Source organism: Drosophila albomicans, chromosome 3 (genome assembly GCF_009650485.2).
Source record: "Drosophila albomicans strain 15112-1751.03 chromosome 3, ASM965048v2, whole genome shotgun sequence".
Classification (NCBI taxonomy): domain Eukaryota; kingdom Metazoa; phylum Arthropoda; class Insecta; order Diptera; family Drosophilidae; genus Drosophila; species Drosophila albomicans.
In genome coordinates this window covers 48,899,576-48,912,774 of record NC_047629.2, presented here as the reverse complement: position 1 = coordinate 48,912,774, position 13,199 = coordinate 48,899,576, and the positions used below count along the sequence as shown (strand labels likewise).

Here is a 13,199-nt window from a genome sequence, read left to right as displayed (position 1 = left end):
GCGCTGAGGTGGGGCTTGGGTATTGCTTTTGATGAGCTGGCATTATGAGCATAACCACAGAAGAAGCATGCACGACGATAAAGGATAACGTTGAGCAGAGAAAGAGACAGAGACCCAGTGGCATATCCATAGCAAGAGTGCAGAACCTGAGTCCTCAGTTCATTACGATGCCTAAAGGTTGTGCCCGTCGAGTGATTATACACGTACACGAAACGCGACCAGAAAAAACCCGTCGTCGTGGTTGTCGTTGAGTCAACCGCACACAAGCAGCAGCAGTAGCAAGAAAGGATAACGAGCGACGAGGCTAAGCTAAAGCAGACCCAAAGGGCAATGGCAATGCCAGTCAGGCAGTCAGGCAGTCAGCCAGCGAAGCAGACAGTAAGCCAGTCAGCGAGTCAGCCACTATGTCGTATACGTAATATACACCAAGTATATTCTGAGCTATATTTAATGGCAACTGCTTAGGGTTATGCGCATGGGGAATATTCTAAATTTTATACATTTCATAGTGTTGCGTATCCCCCAGTTGCAACTTGTATGCCCCGCTTGTGACTCCTTTCAAGGAATGCACCCGTTACTAACTATATTAAGAGCACACTAAATCTACCTAGCAAATTGAGACAATGCCTAACTTCTGGATTTGCTGTAGGCCTAGTTAAGTGCTGTGTATTTTAAGGGGTATTTTTTTTCAAGCAGTTATCCACATTTAAATATTACGCCGTCTGCCTTCTGTAATTTTTTAATATTTCTGCTTACCTCAGTGAAAAGCACACAGGATATGAGCATTGCAATATACTGTAATTAAGAATCTCTTTGATTGCGTTTTTCCCTCTCAATAAATATCCTGGTTGGTAGTTGCTGTTTGCAGTTAAAGGGTATGAGTACTGGACTTTTAAACATATGCATAAAATTACAACTTTTTAAATATACTTGGTTAATTATGGGATATAAATTTTGTTTTATTTTAATTCCTTAAGTTAAAGTTAAAGCTTTTGACTTATGGAACAATATATTCCTACACATTTATATATTGTGTAATCTGATATATTTTAAATGTAATTTTTTTCGATATAGCCTTTGGAATAATTTTGTAATTTTCAAGTATACTAATTTGGTATATTTTAAGAATAATATCACATTGCTGGTATCTATCTGTTTTCAATAAAAGCGATATTATTCTTATAAATATACTAAATTAATAACTAGAAAAATACTAAGATATATTTGTATATTCTGTACTGTGGTATATTTTAAATGTAAAAGAATTTGGATATAGCAAATATATCATTTGGTATATTTCAGTATTTTTGCAGTATATCAATGTAGTATATTTTAAAATTATTTAAAATTTAGATATCGGCATATTTCAAATTTAGATATCGGCATACATATTTCAGTATTTTTATAGTATATTAATTTGGTATATTTTAAGAGTAATACCTTTTCTTTTAAAAAGTATTGCATCATTCTTATTTGTTTGCATTTAATAGATTTTCATAGTTCATATAAAAATACTAGTTATTCATATTCATTTCTATTTTCGATTTGCAATATTTTCTAATGCTTGCCAAAGGTTGTCAAATGTTTATGCATACACCCTAAGTATACCCCACTTTAGCTACAGGGTATATGCAATGCGATTAACATGACAAAATTAAAAATGTATAATCTATTTTTGAGCGTCTTGCATATGATAAGTTTAGCTGCTGGAGAAAAATGCGCCAAGAGAATTGTTGATTTTCTTTGTTGTTTGTTTTTTGGTAAATAAAAACTCATTAAATTTGGCTCGAAGTTGCAACAATGCGTGCATCTCGAAAACAGGAAGCACAAACAGGAGCAGCGACAACGGCAACGGCAGCAGCAGAAGCAGAAGCAGCAAAGAGTCACATTTGTGGTAGCAAGGATAAAAATAAAATCAAAAGCGTTTATTTTTGGAACATGCGCAGCTCATTGATAAAAAGTCCTGGGTGCGCTAATGCGCTCTCTCTCAGCATACAAATGTGGAGAGAGCTCAGCATAGACAACGTCATACAGAAAGAGAGGGAGAAGAGAGCGAGAGCGAGTGAGTGTTGAGAGAATGAGAGAGTGATGGGAAGCGAGAGGAGAGCATAACATCCTTCAGGATATATGTGTATGATGCGGCTGGCAGCCTTTTTGCAGCTTTTCGCATATTTGGCCATTCAGTTTGAAAGAGACGCGCAACGAGAACAGTTCAGAAAAATCCGTTCAAGAAATATCCTGGCACTGTGCTCAGCTTCAGTCTCAGTCTCAGTTTCAGTCTCAGCTTCAGTCGCAGTCAGAGTCAGAGACAGAGTCGCAGCCAATTGACTTCCTCTTAGTGTGCGTGGCAGTTGAGCATTTTGTGTGTGTATAACGGTTAGTTTAAGATATTCCTATGTGTGTATTTGTGTGTTTCTCTGTGTTTGTGACTCGCTGCTGCGTAGTTTGACATTTTGCTACAGCAGCCACAGCAAATCATATTAATTACTGTTGCAAATAATATTCATAAAAATATAAAAGTATATTAAATAACAGAGCAGAGTAATTAAATTTAATTTATATTGTTTTCGTGTCTCTTCCACACACCAACAACAACATCATCATCATTGTCATCGTCAACATCAGCAGCAGCTCATCGCTGGGATATTGCGTCACTGTACACGTTAGTTGAGAGCAACTTCTAAGGACGCTTTGTGCCAACTTTGTTTGCCAAGCAGCGCGTAAGTACGCAGTATTTTTAATTAAATTTGCATTTTTCCCTTGGGGTCAGCTTCGCATCAGCTTTCGCATCTGAAACGCCGAGGGCCAAGCACCAGCTGGCACTGAATTTTATGGCTTTTTTCTGGTCCCTAAAAAAAAAAAATGAAGGAAAAGAATGTTTCATTTTTATGCTTGATACAACCCCCTGCGTAGAACTAGAATCAATTGAAATGTCTTATTGATATTCAATGGGGAGTTTACTTAATTGGAATAATAAAGAGCGCATTAGCAACTCAAAGGCAACGCTTTGATGATGCAAAGACTTAAGAGGATTTTTTTGTAAAGCGAACTTTTGACTTTTAATTTTAACAAATTTTTAAAAGTAATTTATGTTTGAGTTTGACGGATATTGAATACATAAATAAAATATACATAATTTAAAATATATTGAAACGTTTATAAAATGTTGTTTAAATATGAATTATTTAAGATTTAAAAACAATTAAATAAGATGCATTTCCTGAGCTTAATAGTTGTGTAAAAGAACTATCTAAAAGTTTCCTCAAATGCTACTAAATACTATTTAAGCTTTTCAATGCCATAAAGAAAATTACTCGCTACAAAATGCAATTCCCTACAGTTGAGTTACACTTCCTGTTTGCTTAACGCAACGCAAGAAAACGAATATTTACTGTGGGCAAGGCTTAAAATGCCGTGTCATATATCAACAGTTAAAGCATTCTTATGTATATTCATTTATATGCCAGATACACTTGGAATTTATTTTATTTTCCCCACGAGTGTCGTAATTGCGGAGCTGCTGTTGCTGCTTCTGTTGGTTTTCCTGTCTGCTTGTCTGTCACACGCTGCGTATGAGTAATATCATACATTAAAACTCATTAGAGACCGTAAAGCGTCAGTTTGTAGCTTTATGAAAACGCAACAGTAACTTCATTAATTAAATTTAATTAAATTATATCTCAGCTGCAATTTATTTCGTGACTTTTCGGTGAAACTTTCAACTCCAACTTCAACTTCGTATTCACTTTATTTTGTTGTAGGCAATCGAAGAGCAGAAAACAGAATGAGACATAATTGCAACGGGTTTTTGCTCGCCACGCTTGTGACATGGACGCTTGTGGCATGCAACTTAGTTAGTGGCACCACAGAGGGCCAGGAAACGCCATTGGCACTGCCCGTCGCCGAACTGACGCAACCCACAACAGCCATCCAGGGCGAGGTCTGGGAGGAGGATGATCACGAGGTCTTAATACGCAATGAGCGTGGCACAAAGAGCGATGGTAAGTTTTGCGCTGTTTGACGCACACTAATTGAATTATGAAGTTCATTAGCGAAACTTGGGCAACATTTTGTGAACTCTGTATAAACGCTGTGTGCATTTGTCACAGGGCTCTCGTGTCGTTATGGCAAGAATCCATGGACCGAATGTGATACCAAGACCAATACGCGTTCACGTACCTTGACATTGAAAAAGGGCGATCCTGCCTGCGATCCAACACGCACCATTCAAAAGAAGTGCAAAAAGGGTGAGTTAACTTTAATTAAAATAGATTTTTATAATCAATTAAATCAATTATATTCTTCTCATTACACAACTTTTTTAAAAACTCCATATAAATTACTTCAATTATATAAATTCAATTATATTAAATGGCATTTCAACAAATTTTACATCAAATATATAAAAATAAAATATTTATAATAAATAAAATATAAAAACTAAATTATAAATTACTTAAGAGAAGTTGCATTTCAACAAATTTAACATTAAATATGTATCAATAAAAAATATTTATATATAAACTAAATTAAAAACTACTTAACTCAATTATTTAAATAAGATTTAAATTTATTTATTTAATTTATCAAATCTATTTTAATTATATTCAATAAATTTAAAACTTTTAAATAGCATTTCAAAAGTTTTACATATTTTTATAAAATTTTATTTTAAATATTTTTATAAATTTCGTAAGTGCTTTATATAATATAAATTTAAATTTAACCAAACAAGATTTTATCAATTTATTTAATTATATTTTTCCTTTTAATGTGTAGTACCAATTTCAATGAAAGGAAAATATTGCGAATGCGGTATTGTTGTTATACCAAAAAAATACTCGAATATTTAAAATTAATATACGCCACTGTCGTTAGAATATACCTCATAAATTTATAAAAAGGTTGAATATTTAAAATAAATATATACTAAAAAGGCGGTATAGTCGATAGAATATACCAAATAAATATAACGGAAAAATACTCGATTTTTTTATTTAAATTAAAATGAAAAAATACTTTAATATTTCATAGTAATATACCGATTTACTTAATATTAAAACATACCATACGGTATATTTTGCATATCGATACGTAGCAGTATACGAACAATCCTAATGATTCGTGATTGTTAGTATCTGGAGAATTATAATTTTATATTTTACATTAAAAACATTACTATAAATTACATGAATAAATTATTAAAATATTTAAAAAAAAATTCATTGTTATATATGTAGTATTTTAACAATTTACCATTTAACCATTTTAAATATTTTTAAAAATTCCATTATTATCATCATTTCTATAAATAACTTAAATTATATTTAATGTTATGTATTCCATTTTGAAAACTCTTTACAGCGTGCCGATATGAGAAGGGCACCTGGTCCGAGTGTGTCACAGGACAAATGACCCGATCTGATAAATTGAAGGCGACCAGCGATCCTTCATGCGAAGCAACACGCGTCATCAAGAAGAACTGCAAGCCCGGCAAGTCCAAGGACAAGAGCGCCAAGGAGCAGCGCAAGAACAAGGACAAAGGTAGGCAAAGCTTTTTACATAAATAGATACTTTCATTATTCAAAATTCGCTTTATAATTTCATAAAATTCTTTTGCTTAACTTGGTTAATTTTATTAAAAAAAAATATGTTTTTCTCCTTTCATTTGAACTGCAGCCGCTCGCAAGGGACGTGTCTAAATATTTTTGGTAGCAAAACTTACTGATTTTTTAAGTGTCAAACGTTAGTTTTTATCCCTGATACTCGTTTTACAATGGAAATATAATACAAGAAACCAAAAACAAAACAAAAATACAAGAATATGGAAATAAAAACGTAAAAAAAATAAACCCATATAGACATTAATTACCATGTATAACCGTAAAGCATTCTATTTGAATACATTTATTAAGAAAAATTGTAGTTTTGTTTTTTAACAATCGATATAAATAACACAGAGAGTAAATTTCAATCTATAAATAAATCTAAACGAGGCGCATGTTAAACCCCCTTAAAAAAGATTAAAATGTACCAACCATAGAACTAACATTTACTTTAACTACCCGATAATTTGGAGTGTTCCGAGTTACGATTTCTCGCGAAATTGACGAAAACCGAGTTGAATTCTGTTACAACTGACAGCATTCAAATCTGTTTGCACAATTTGCGTGCGAAATTGGAATTGGGAACATCTCGGATTATCTAAATTTCACAGACTCATCATATAAGTATAATAACCAGTTGGACTGTTAGATAACATGATAACCCTGGTAATTGTGAAACAATTGTAACTGGAATACTTTCTCATAGATCCATTAGCCGAGTTGTTCTTTAAATTATAACTTTATATAAATGGACAGAAAACGAAAGAAAAGTAAAGTAAAGTAACGTAAAACCTTTCCATAAATAAACAAAAGTTATTTCAACATAATTAATGTAAAATGTTTGTCAGACAAAAAAAAACATAAAAAAATATCAGCTTCTGTATTTGATCTCAAATAAAAACCAGAGAACAGAAACAGTGGAAAATAAAAACTACAAAAAAAGAAAGAAAACCAAGTGAATGATTGATATAAGTAAAACGTAAAAAAGAAAAACCAATTTTAGACATACATCAAATGCAACATTTAAAGAGAAAACACTTAGTGTAAATATTGTAAAAAGTAATACAATAGTATTGCAAAGTATTCGTAGTAACGAGACGCAAGATCGGCGAGAAGAGAGGAAGAAGAGGAGAAGAAGAAGAAGAAGAAGAGCAGTGATGAGGCCATGTCTAGGCACTACGCTGAATGCGATTGGCATTTTAAAAACACATATACAATACCCCCAACCATCATCAACTTATTTGCATATGATTAATAGTAATAATAATCAAACACACATACACTCGTACACACATACACTCCCACACACACACACAAACACAGACAGACATTCATGTTTTATTGAACTGAACAGAAAATGCGGAAATGTCGTGCACTATGACATTTTCCGGGAAATGCAACTTACATAACGTCAACAAACCTTTTATGCCGTTGTTGCGGCTGCTAAAAACAGCGCAATAATTATAATTACAATTATAAAACAAATAATAAATAATAATAATAATAATAATAATAGAACTTCAAGACCATGGTTCGTCATTTTAAAAATAAATAAAGAAGAAACCCAAAAAATTGACAGATTTAGAGCGTTGTTTATGACTTAATGGATTTATAACATAAACATAATTCTATACCGAATACCAAAAAAAAAAGAAAAAACAATAGTTTGATCTATTATATAGCCCTCACTCAAGTGCAGTTCCAATGCACTGACTTATGTATGTACAGTGTTGGGTATACACAAGAAATACATGCATACATACTTATATATACATATATATATATATACACGTATATACATAAATATTTCATGTCGAAACGTACATAACTTTAACTGAAAATTATTATTTCTATTCTATCAGGAAGCCTACAACAACATGAACAAGAACAAGAACAACAACAAAATAGTCATTTGCATAAATACATATTTACATACATAACGTAAGAATAACAAGCAAGACAAAATGATGAATGAAGAAAAACAAAATGAAAGAATGAAAGAAAAACGAAAAGAAAAAATAACAAAAAAAAGTAACTGAACTTACATAAAAATATTATGAATAAAAACTTGACATGAAAATTTCAATAAAAACCAAAGCTAAATGAGTTTTTTCCATAACCTGTTGTTTTAAAAACGAACATAGAACATATAACACATACTTTGGGTAGAAGAGGTGTATCTAAAGCCAGTGTAGTTGAGAACAAGATACATCCGTGAGATACTCGTGGTAGATGCGCTTTGGCTGTGCGCCAGAATGGCGTGAAAAAAGTCATTTATCATCATGCAAATTAGCTTAAAGTCTGGCCACACTTTGCCTGCAGCATAAACAAGGCAAATGCTTGGTGGGCCAGCCAGAGGGAGAGGGAGAGGGCGGGCGGGGGAAATGTACACAGACGCTGCCAAGTTATCAGAGCGAACAACAATGAAAACAATTCCGTGTAAGGATTCTCTCGGCCTGGCATTGCTGCAATTTTCAGCAGGCAATTACAAAAAACTCAAAAAAAAAAAAAAGATGACGGCGAAGTGAAAAAATAAAATGGAGCGACAACAACAACAACGATTATGGAAACAAGCGTAAAAAAAGTAAGAATGCTGCAGTCGAGTGTGCTCGACTGTGAAATACCCGTTACCTATTTCGAATAGAAGGATATACCACAAAAATACTAAAAATATGACATATAGCATATTTGGTATATTGAAATAGTACCACATTCAAAACATACCATACACAGTGAAACATATATTAAATTAATATACCACAAAAATACTAAAAATATACCATATATCATATTTGGTATATTGAAATAGTACTACATTCAAAACATACTATACCCAGTGAAACATATATTAAATTAATATACCGCAAAAATACTTAAAATATACCATAAGCTATTTTTGGTATATTGATATAGTACTACGTTCAAAACAGGTTATACATAATAAAACATATACTAAATGAATATACCTCAAAAATACTAAAAAAAAATCCAAAGTCTATATTTGGTATATAGTTCCACATTCAAAACATACTTGACATATTAAAATATATACTAACTTAATATACGACTATGTTTTGTATATTGATATATTTTAGTATATAATACTAAAAAAATACCATGGGCTATATTTGGTGTATTGATATGGTTCAAAACATACTATACATACTAAAACATATCAAATTATATCTCTATTTCTAATAGTCTCTATACAGACGGACGAACAAACGGACATATGTATGTTAGCTATATCGTCTCGGCTGTTAACGTTGATCCAGAATATATATACTTTATACGGTCGAAGATGCCTCCTACAGCAACTACAACATTATAATACCTTTCTACCCTATGGGTAGCGGGTATAAAAAAAAGGCGAGAGAGAAAGAAGCTGAAAATAGTTGAATAGAGAGCGACACTATTTCAGTTTCAATGCAAATTGTTGGCAGGCTCGGCCGAACAATGGAGTTTTCGCCTGGAACCTGCGGAAGCCGCCATGTTTGTTTACGTTCAACACCCAGCAAGTACATACACAAATACATACATGTGTATGTGTGTGTGTGAGTGAGTTTAAGTGGGTGCCAGTGTGTGTGTGTGTGTGTGTGTGTGTTTGGAAGCAGCGCCAACAACAGCAGCGAACGCAGCAACAACAGTGTTTGCTTTAAGTGCCAGACAATATTGTGATAGTTTTTCGCCATTATTTTTACCAAGTCAGCAAAAGAAAAGAATGCATATATTAAATTAACGACAGCGCATTCTTGGCAACACTAGCGAAAATTCATTTAAAAATAATGCAGATATGCAGCTATTTGCGAAATTAAATTTTAAATGAATTTATTATATGTATATTAAAGCAATTCCAAGCCACAAAGAGACGCAATCAACTACTTTACACTCAACCCTATAGCAGTATCATTATAGCTCATTAGCTGAGACTGTTACATAAAAAATATATTATATATTTCCCTTTTTCAGTCCCTCTTTCATTTTTCGGTGTGTTGCTCTTAACTTTGCTTCAAAATTGACTTAAAATTTGCATTGCCTCGGGGAAATGGAAAGAAAATGAGAGACGAAAAGCGTAAAAATTGGCGAACATTATTGTGTGTGTGTGTTCCCAAGATGTATATCAAAAAATTGTTTATTTTTACTTGGGCATTCAATCATTTATTCAGGACACTGTAAACTTTTCGGGTGAGTACGACAACGAGTATAATAATAATTGCTTGGATATAAAGTTTCGCTTCAATGGATATTGAATTGTAAGTGCGCAAAAGAAGAATAAAAACCCAACAAAAAAAAAAAAAGAAGACAGAGAAATAACAACGAAAAAAAAGTGCTGAGCATGAAAATGAACTGAAAGCAGATGCTGATACTATATAGAAGGAGTGAAGTCTGAGCTGAGGGATAAACACTAGATTATCACTATGATAGAGAGCGAGAGATATGTTTGGTATTTGATGCGATGCGATTGCTTGGATGTGTAAACAAGTTGAAGTTGAGCGAACAGTTGGTTGTAAATAGATATGCTATTTTGCTGTAAGCTAAATTAACCTTTTTCGGCAATTGCATTCGTTATACTCACTCGCAAAGCTTTAGCAAGTTAAGGGATGTGGCATTTGGTAACATTATTCATGCAATAAATCACAAAGGATTCCGCCAACAGACACTGGGATCTAGCATGAGTACAAAAATAACACAGCCAACAAAAGCACGACTACGACTGCGAGTTGTGTAAAAAGAAAAACAGAAAACACACGCACACAAATGCACATGTGTGTGTGTGTGTGGAAATGTGCAATAGAAGCGGAAAATCTAGCAACTGGCTGAAGTAGCAGACGGGACGGAGTCCTGCTGTGTTTCTCCACCCTCAGGGAGAAAATAGAAATGGAACTCGAGCTGGAGGTTGGAGGTTCAGGGAGGCTCCAACCTAATACTGAGCACGTGTACTTGATTGCGGTTGTCTTTACGAAGTATGTAGTGGAAGTAGTTCTGTACAGTGAAACCTCTTTGCTTGGCTAGTCATTATTGTGGTCGAAATTATGTTCTGCCTTCTCTCACCCTCCCACTCTTCCACTCTAAACGTTAGCTAAAGTGCATAATGGCTAATTCGGTTGACTGGTGCCTGCATTTCGCTTGAAAGCCAAGGTCCGGTTACAACTCGTTAAGCTATCATAAAGGTGTGTCCTTGGGGCATGCAATTGACAGTCCCCGAAAGCAATAAAATGCCAAAAAGGCCATAAACAATGTGGTAAATTTCTTGTCAGGGACTTCGCTCCTGTGCTTCAGCCCAGGCTAAATTAGTCACCAGGCATTCAGATCATCTGTTGTGGATAACTCGAGTGTTTATGATGCGATTGTTATGAAATTTTCAGAACACATAAATTACTTCGTGATGAAAGAAGGTACTTAATATTATGACAATAATTATGAATGCTAAAAGATTGCTTACGTTGTCAATAATCTTCTAATATACATTTGTATATGTGATGAACAATTCTCAGATATGTTACTAGAAGGTTGCACATTAAATACATGAATTGTATTTCGAATTGCAATGAGGTATTTAAAATAATTTCAAAGCAATAATTTCCTTCAATAACAGTCAATTAGTCACCAGGCATTCAGATCATCTGTTGTGGATAACTCGAGTGTTTATGATGCGATTGTTATGAAATTTTCAGAACACATAAATTACTTCATTATGGAAACATATACCTAATATTGTGATAATATTTATGATGCCAAAATATTGCATAAGTTATCAATAATCTTATAAGATATACATAGTATGTAGCTAAAAGGTTGCCCATTAAATGCAATTTCTGTTTAGAAATGCATTGAGGTATTTAGAATAACATAATTTTAAAGCATTATAATCCTTCAATAATAAACAATAAGTCACCAGACATTATTATGATATGATGTGGATAACTCGATTGTTTTTTATTATGAAATTTTCAAAACACATAAATTCCTTCATTATGGAAACAGATTCTTAATATTAGGATAATACTTATGATGACAAAGAATGCTAAAGTTATCAATAAATGTATAATATACATACATATATGAAACTTACATATTATATATAAAGTGGATCTTCTCAGGAACAATTTTCAAATATTATTCTAAAAGTTTGCTCATTAAATCAATAAGATTTTATTTAGAATTGCAATAGAAATATTTAGATTGGATTCAAAATTCTATAATCTTTTAATTAAAAATTTTAAATTAGATAAATGTAAAACTTGTATTATAAAATTCTTCAAAAGAAGAACTATAATTCTCTAACCAAATATTCTGACAATATTTTGAATTATTGCATTTTGTGGTTTATTAAGAAATGAAAAGAAATATTCATAATATTATACAACTTCATAATCTTTTAAGTACTAATTTCAAAAAATTTATAAATGAGGAAATCTTTGAATCCATCATATCGAATGGATAAACAAATAAATCAATAAATTTTTACAAATTTCCGAAAATAGTCTTCTCCATAGCTTTAATTTAAAAATCCTTGAATTTAAAATACCAAATGGATAAAAATAAGTTAAATAAACTTTTGCAAATTTCCTAAAATAGATTTCCTTAAATCATTGATACTGATACTTTTGCTATTTATTTATCGCTTAAAAGGTCTATTTTTACTCCAAAATCCATGACCTTCATAAGGTTCTGTCGTTGGCTATATAAGCTCCCACTTAGGTTCAACGCTTTGCTCTCGCACACATTTGAAGTTGACCCTACTCTGCAGCATTAAGCAAAGTAATTCACATGATATATCATATGGACATATCAAATAACCAGCTAAATAAGTAAGTTAAATTTCATAAGGTTTTGTTTAGGCTTCGCATGAAGGACAAGGGCCCAGCAAAAGAAGAAACAGAGCCTGAGCCTGAGCCAGGACCACGGCCATGGCTAAGCCATTGGGATAAACACTTAGCTAGCCAAAACAAAAAAAAAAAAAAAAAGAAAAAGAACGAAACAAAAATGAAAAACCCCAAAAGGAAAGCGTTGGGAAAAAAAGCTTAACAGGATATGTTGGTCAGAAAAATCCAATTACTTATAATTTCATATATGCGGGCAAGTATGCGACTGTGTGTGTGTGTGTGTGTGCGTTTGTAGAGTGTGTATTTAGGTGCGTGCACAACGACAAGGGTTGCATATGCCATACCGGAAAACTCAAGTGAGTGTGTGCGGTTGTGCGAGTGTGCGTGGGCGTATATAAGTGTGTATGAATGTGTGTGTGTGTCGAGTTGAAAGGTAAAGCATGATGGCAGCAAATTAAAGCGCCGTAAACCCTTGCACAGGTCTTCTTGACAAACTGTTGGGCCATATGTGCGAAACCGGCGGCTTTCCGAGTGGATAAAAAACAACACCGAAAAAATTCGGGGGAAGGGAATTGGTGAATGGGATTGAGGGGAATTGTGGCGGCGGCGCGGAGGATTTTTGAAAAACAGAGGGGCGTAAGCAAATTCAACTTAATCATAATTAAATTAACACGTTACAAAGTTGCTCGACGCCAATGCCAACGCCAACGCCGACGACACTGCTGACGTTGACGACGATGAGCGAAAAACTGGGTGTGTGGAAGGA

General features: G+C 33.3%; 1 protein-coding gene across 3 annotated transcripts; it reads left to right on the top strand.

The window, feature by feature from the left end:
• The first annotated feature begins 2,188 nt into the window (after positions 1-2,188).
• LOC117570389 (uncharacterized) lies at positions 2,189-7,725 on the top strand. Of its 3 annotated transcripts, none has more exons than XM_034252002.2 (6): positions 2,189-2,376; positions 2,629-2,720; positions 3,762-4,001; positions 4,110-4,247; positions 5,365-5,544; positions 5,680-7,725. In XM_034252002.2, exons 3-6 carry the CDS (start codon positions 3,785-3,787, stop codon positions 5,700-5,702), a joined length of 558 nt encoding a protein of 185 aa, XP_034107893.1. In that variant the 5' UTR covers positions 2,189-2,376; positions 2,629-2,720; positions 3,762-3,784; the 3' UTR covers positions 5,703-7,725. The 3 variants fall into 3 exon arrangements, with proteins under 3 accessions (XP_034107893.1, XP_034107894.1, XP_034107895.1); XM_034252003.2 differs by having other exon boundaries at positions 2,626-2,720; XM_034252004.2 differs by lacking the exon at positions 2,629-2,720.
• Positions 7,726-13,199: the final 5,474 nt, after the last annotated feature.

Coding starts and splice junctions, on each gene's coding strand:
- LOC117570389 (XM_034252004.2), top strand. CDS start 3,785: ATGAGACATAATTGCAACGGGTTTTTGCTCGCCACGCTTGTGACATGG. Junction 4,248..5,364: donor TCAAAAGAAGTGCAAAAAGG/GTGAGTTAACTT, acceptor AACTCTTTACAG/CGTGCCGATATGAGAAGGGC. Junction 5,545..5,679: donor GCGCAAGAACAAGGACAAAG/GTAGGCAAAGCT, acceptor TTTGAACTGCAG/CCGCTCGCAAGGGACGTGTC.